A 6,368-nucleotide genomic window follows, 5' to 3' on the forward strand; every position below is an offset into this window, starting at 1 on the left:
GCCTATATACCGCTTATTCGTTCAGCACTTTTGAAATGGACAGCGACATAATTCAGAGCATGGGCCATTCTTACAGTATTTTCCCCGTACTCCAAGTCAGAACCGTAGGATAAATAACGGGGGCACATAAGCAGACAATGAAAGCTCTTACAATGAGGGTACGTAAGCAGACAATGAAAGCTTTTACAATTGAGGTACGTAAGCAGCTGTTACAATATTAGATGATGACATTTCTCTAAAACAGGCTATAGGCTATATGTGGACCACCAAGTCAGAACAGTTTTACAAACAGGCCCTGCAGTGTATCACACAATTGCCACACTATTTAATGCATGATAATTCTGGCAAGCACGTACCTATTTTCTTCCATTTGTTTGTTGTAAAGGTCGATGGCTCGTATATATAAGGTGTCTAGCTGAGCCAAAACGTTTGATTTCCCCAGTAGTTCGAGTTTAACAGCGTTGTCTATATGTGATGCACAATTCCCATGTTTAGAGACCCTTTCAGACAGATATTTTAAATCCTTAAAACCAGACTTGGACCACACACACTCTCCATTGAATAGCAGGCAGAGGAATCAAATAGTGATTGCTTTGAGATCCTTGTAGTTAGCCACTGCTTCCTTCCAAACCACTCGTAGTTGAGTTTGTGAGTTCCGACTTGTTGTGTAATGTTTATGGCAAATGAGCACAGAGACGTTTTATCTATAATTTCTCTTCATGTGATGAGGATGGAAAAGGATTTGCCAGTAGATTGTCAACGTGATTCATGATGACGACTGCTTGTCTAGCTTGATTGCTAAGATTTTGAAAGTATGATGTTGACATGATCAGTCCAATCAAAGCTAAGGTAGAAAAAAACGTGATTTGACTAAATTGTATCTGTGGCCAATGACCTTCAGCCTTCTTGGACAGGCACTTCTACTGTAAATCTATGGCAGCACCCAAAGGTGCTTGAATGTTCTAGCTCTAACCACTAGGCAGGTAGCCTAGCCACTAGGTAGGTAGCCAAGTACCTAGGAAGGTAGCCTAGCACAGCCTAGTACCTAGGAAGGTAGCCTAGCACAGCCTAGCACCTAGGAAGGTAGCCTAGCACAGCACCTAGCAAGGTAGCCTAGAACAGCACCTAGGAAGGTAGCCTAGCACCTAGGAAGGTAGCCCAGCACCTAGGAAGGTAGCCTAGCACAGCACCTAGGAAGGTAGCCTAGCACCTAGGAAGGTAGCCTAGTGGTTAGACCATTGGGCTAGTAACGGAAAGGTTGCTAGATCGAATCCCCAAGCTGACACGTTAAAATTCTGTCGTTCTGCCCCTGAACAAGGCAGTTCCTAGGCCATAATTGAAAATAAGAATATGTTCTTAACGGACTTGCCTAGTTAAATAAATACACCGATTTTGTGGTGACGTATTGTTCCCATGAGTGACAGAACACTGAGCCAATCACAAAGCAACTGGAGAACATTACCAACCCCTACATTCTATATTTTCAGCTGGCTCCCCCACCACCACAGAAAGCACGGAGAAAGGCTGAAACACCTGCATTTCGGAGCTGCCTTACTCCAGAAAGCAAAAAAAGAGGCCATGTTTGTATGCAGCTTTATTAACTCAATATATATATATATATTTATTTATTTTTTTTTACATTGTTTGCAAACTTACATGTGACACCAAAAAATATTATAGATTATTATTATTTTTATTTAGTAGGTGTGGCTCAAAACTACTGGTCGGTAAAGCTGAGAAAATGATGAGATCAAACTATTGCGCTCCCTCACCTAAAAATCTCCACTTCACCACTGACTATATAGGCTACTTCAATTGTCACTGCTGAGACAATCACGTTACAAAGTCAGAAATAAGTTGTTCAGAATTTAAAGTGCCAGTAGATTGTCAACGTGATTCATGATGATGACTGCTTGTCTAGCTTGATTGCTAAGATTTTGAAAGTATGATGTTGACATGATCAGTCCAATCAAAGCTAAGGTAGAAAAAAACGTGATTTGACTAAATTGTATCTGTGGCCAATGACCTTCAGCCTTCTTCAAATCCATTAAAAAAGTCTGACTACCATCTGACCATAATACACCAGGTACTTCCAAGTCAATATAACTAAACTGATACTAAGTATCAGTCGATCATGAAAGATTCCATTTTTTTCAACTGTGTGTATTATTGTTATTATTTTTTTCATAATACAGAAATCAACTTACATTGCTACATCAAACATGTCTAACAAAACAAAACACAGGTATTAACAAGAAAATACTCCAAAATACACAAAATATAAATAAAATAAAACAAAAAATAAACTATTTTAATTTTAATAAGAGAATTAAATTCAATCAGAAAAATTTGTAATTTTTGAATTTTTGTTTGTGTATAAAGTATTTGGCAACAAGAATAAAAAAATGAACAATCATTTCAGTGGTCTTATCATCATTGCAATAGTAACATATAATATCTTTCACGTCAAAAACATAGGCATTTTTTCAACTGTGTGCATGTTACTGTCGCACATCAGCCGAACGCGCAACAATGGGACTCTAACGTCTATCACCATAGCAACAGTAATAGTCAGACAACATTCCAAACTGAAGAGAATTCATTCATTCATTCTTTTAGAATTCTGAACCCTTTCTAATCTGCAAAAAATATTGAGCGCGTTTCTATGAGCAATCCAATGGCATATTTTTACACCACAACGAAGAAGATTTCACTTCAGGTACCGAGACCCAAAAGTGCAGTTTACCGTGACCCGTTGAAGAAAGTCAAGTTCAGTCTTGGTGCCAGGCTGCGTGAAACGGGAGAGTTGTTCGTTGTGCCCGACTGCCACCACAACATGAGAATCAGAGAGCTAAAAAACACCATGGAATTAGTGGTTGGGGTTCCCACAGACTTCCAGAGAGTATGCTACCTGGATAATGGTAAAATAAATACCTTTGATGTCATTTGCTGGTTTAACTGTTGACATATTTTAATGAGAACTGGGGAGATGTTGTTGATTAATTGATTAGACATTTATTCATAGATTTTTATTGGGTTTAATGAAGTTAGAATCACGGACCTTATAAATCTCAAACGTAGGCTAGCAGTGACAGGCCCGTCATGGTGAACATTTTATTGAGGGTGTTTTCCAGTCAGACTAATTATCTAATGATGTGCTTCTCTGACCAGACCTAATGTATACTCTCTCCACCCATCAGGTGACATATGTGATGACACCACTATCCACTGTAATGACATCATCCCTGGAACTACTGTCACCCTGATGATCTGGCCTTATGATGGATGGGCTGAGCTTGTGATCGCTGCAGCTACTGGGGATGTATTCAAGGTGATGTGGCATGAAAGAAGAACCTAGAATAGTCTACAGCAGTCCTACACAGAGACTCTCTATGTCTCAGGTCATTATTGATCATAGTAAAAAAAAGTAAGGTTCTGAGTGGTGCAGCAGTCTAAGGCACTGCATCTCAGTGCAAGAGGTGTTACTACAGACCCTGGTTCGATTCCAGGCTGTAACACAACCGGCCGGGGTAGGCCGTCATTGTAAATAAGAATTTGTTCTTAACTGACTTGCCTAGTTAAATAAAGGTTCAAAACCATCATCACCTAATAGCAATACTGCATTTCTTTACCAGACTTGCTGAAAGACCCACCATGGACACATGCCTGCTGTGTCGAACGGTTTATTATTTTAAACAATTTATTCTTTTTAATTCTTGAAGATGTAACTTTTTGTAGATACCGAGTTTTTCCAGTACACTGGCAATATCTGTGTCATGTTAATTCGGTCACGGAAAACATTTGGCAGAAGAAAGCAAAAGTCAAGCCAGTATCTCCTTGTTTCAGTCCGTTTTCTTTCTGTCTGCCTAACGAACTTGACCCTGTTATCTTTGTAGGGGCCAATGTTAAGGGCCAGACTACCCCGGGGCGCGGGGCCCTCCACGTGGCCGCCACCGAGGGCCAGTTGCAGTCCATCCAGGAGCTACTGGTGCGCGGCGCCCCACACCAACTGGAGGACGCTGAGGGCATGACATCTCTGAGAACCGCCATGCGCTGGGGCCAGAGGAAGAGCACCCGGCAGCTCTTCCTCTTCCACTGGCAGGAGTGTGACTCCCAGCTACGTACCTGGCACTGGGGTGCCCACGCCCAGAGATACAGCACCTCCCTGGGGCGCTGTAGCCGTGGGGTGGAGGGCAGGGTGGAAGTGAGGCAGAACACGGCCATGAGGGCCCAGGCAAGGAGGGCGTGGATGGGGGATGCGTGACCAGAGCTTCATGTCAAGAACAGGGAAGATGGCCAAGAGCCTGGTCCTGGAGAGCCGTGTACACAGGATTTTATTCCAGCCCAGCACTAACACACCAGTTCCTAACTACTCTGGATTGAATCGCATGAGCAGTCGGATCATTTGAATCAGATGTGTTAGTGTTGGGTTGGAACAAAAGCTTGCTAACAGACAATGTTTTCCCCTTGTTCATTTAGTCAGAAGTTTGCCTACCTCTCCTACGTCGGACGTTGAGTAAGTGCTTTCGCAATGGTCCCGAGCAGCAAAACTCCCTTCATGAAATTATCAAGAAGCAGAAAAGTAGATGAACTGACATTTCTAATCAAGATAAACCAGAGAAAAAAAGGTGCAGCTAAAAGGTGTAATCACATTAGTCAGAGATGGGGAAATAAGATGTCTTGAGCAACCTGGATGATAGAATGTGACACTGCTTATTGGTGAATAAAAGTAGAAACCAGAGAAATGAGAACAAAGTCCCTTTAATGTTTAAAGTACCTTTACCAGAGAGATAAATCAGAACAATATTGTAAAAATATATAAATACTAGAAAAAATATATATAAATACTGTATGATAAAAGCCAATTCAAAAGGAGTTGAAAACTGTTAAATGGGGAATAAAGTACCTTTAAATCTTAAATGATTGCATTGCCGTCGCACCATCGCAGCAGTGCCTTCGGAAACCCCTCGACGTTTCCACATTTTGTTACTTTACAGCCTTATTCTGAAATGTATTACATCATTTCCCCCCACATCAATCTACATACAATACCCCATAAAGACAAAGCGAAAAAAGGTTTTTAGATTTTTTGCAAATAAACATTTAAAAAATCAGACCCTTTGCTATGAGGCTCTAAATTTCACTCAGGTGCATCCTGTTTCCATTGATCATCCTTGATACATTTTTACAACTTGATTTGAGTCCACCTGTGGTAAATTCAATTGATTGGAAATTATTTGGAAAGGCACACACCGGTCTACATTGCGTGTCAGAGCAAAAACCAAACTGTGAGGTTGAAGGAATTGTTCCGTAGAGCTCCGAGACAGGATTGTGTCAAGGCAAAGATCTGGGGAAGGGTACTAAAACATTTCTGCAGCATTGAAGGTCCCCAAGAACAGTGGCCTCCATCATTCTTAAATGGAAAAAGTTTGGAACCACCAAGACTCTTCTTAGAGCTGGCCACCCGGCCAAACTGAGCAATCGGGGTAGGTAGAAGGGCCTTGGTCAGGGAGGTGACCAAGAACCCGATGGTCACTCTGACAGAGCACCAGAGTTCTGCAGCACTCTACCAATCAGGCCTTTATGCTAGAGTTGCCAGACGGAAGCCATTCCTCAGTAAAAGGCACATGACAGCCCGCTTGGAGTTAGCCAAAAGGCTATCTTATTAGATATTTTATTGTCATGTTGCGCGAGTTGGAACTGGTGTTTTTCTGAATCAAATGCGCCCAATAAATGGACATTTTGGAGATATAACGACGGAATTAATCAAACAAAAGGACCATTTGTGATGTTTATGGGACATATTGGAGTGCCAACAGAAGAAGCTCTTCAAAGGTAAGGCATATCGTTATTTCTGAGTTTTGTGTCACACCTGGCGGGATGAAATATGATTGTCTGTGTTTGTTTGATGGGGTGCTGTCCTCAGATAATAGCATGATTTGCTTTCGCTTTAAAGCTTTTTTGAAATCTGACACGGTGGCTCGATTAACAAGAAGTTACGCTTCAATTTGGTGTACTGCACTTGTGATTGTATGAAAGTTAAGTATTTCTAATAATTTAATTTGAATTTGGTGCTCTGCCATTTCACCGGATGTTGTCAAATCGATCCTGTTAACGGGATTTGATCCCTAAGACGTTTAAGAGGATCTGCAGAGAATAATGGGAGAAACTCTCCAAATACAGCTGTGCCAAGCTTGTAGTGTCATACCCAAGAAGACTTGAGGCTGTAATCACTCCCAAAGGTGCTTCAACAAAGTACAGAGTAAAGGGTCTGAATACCTATGTAAATGTGATATACGTTTTTATTTATTTATACTTTTTTGAAAACCTTTTTTTGCTTTGTCATTATGGGACATTGTGTGTAGATT

General features: G+C 41.1%; 1 protein-coding gene across 1 annotated transcript; it reads left to right on the forward strand.

Annotated features, from left to right (window-relative positions):
- Positions 1-2,677: 2,677 nt before the first annotated feature.
- LOC135569044 (uncharacterized) lies at positions 2,678-4,994 on the forward strand. Its single transcript, XM_065015870.1, has 2 exons — positions 2,678-2,921; positions 3,897-4,994. Exons 1-2 carry the CDS (start codon positions 2,678-2,680, stop codon positions 4,262-4,264), a joined length of 612 nt encoding a protein of 203 aa, XP_064871942.1. The 3' UTR covers positions 4,265-4,994.
- The last annotated feature ends 1,374 nt before the right edge of the window (positions 4,995-6,368 follow it).

Source organism: Oncorhynchus nerka, unplaced genomic scaffold (assembly GCF_034236695.1).
Source record: "Oncorhynchus nerka isolate Pitt River unplaced genomic scaffold, Oner_Uvic_2.0 unplaced_scaffold_1240, whole genome shotgun sequence".
Lineage (NCBI taxonomy): Eukaryota > Metazoa > Chordata > Actinopteri > Salmoniformes > Salmonidae > Oncorhynchus > Oncorhynchus nerka.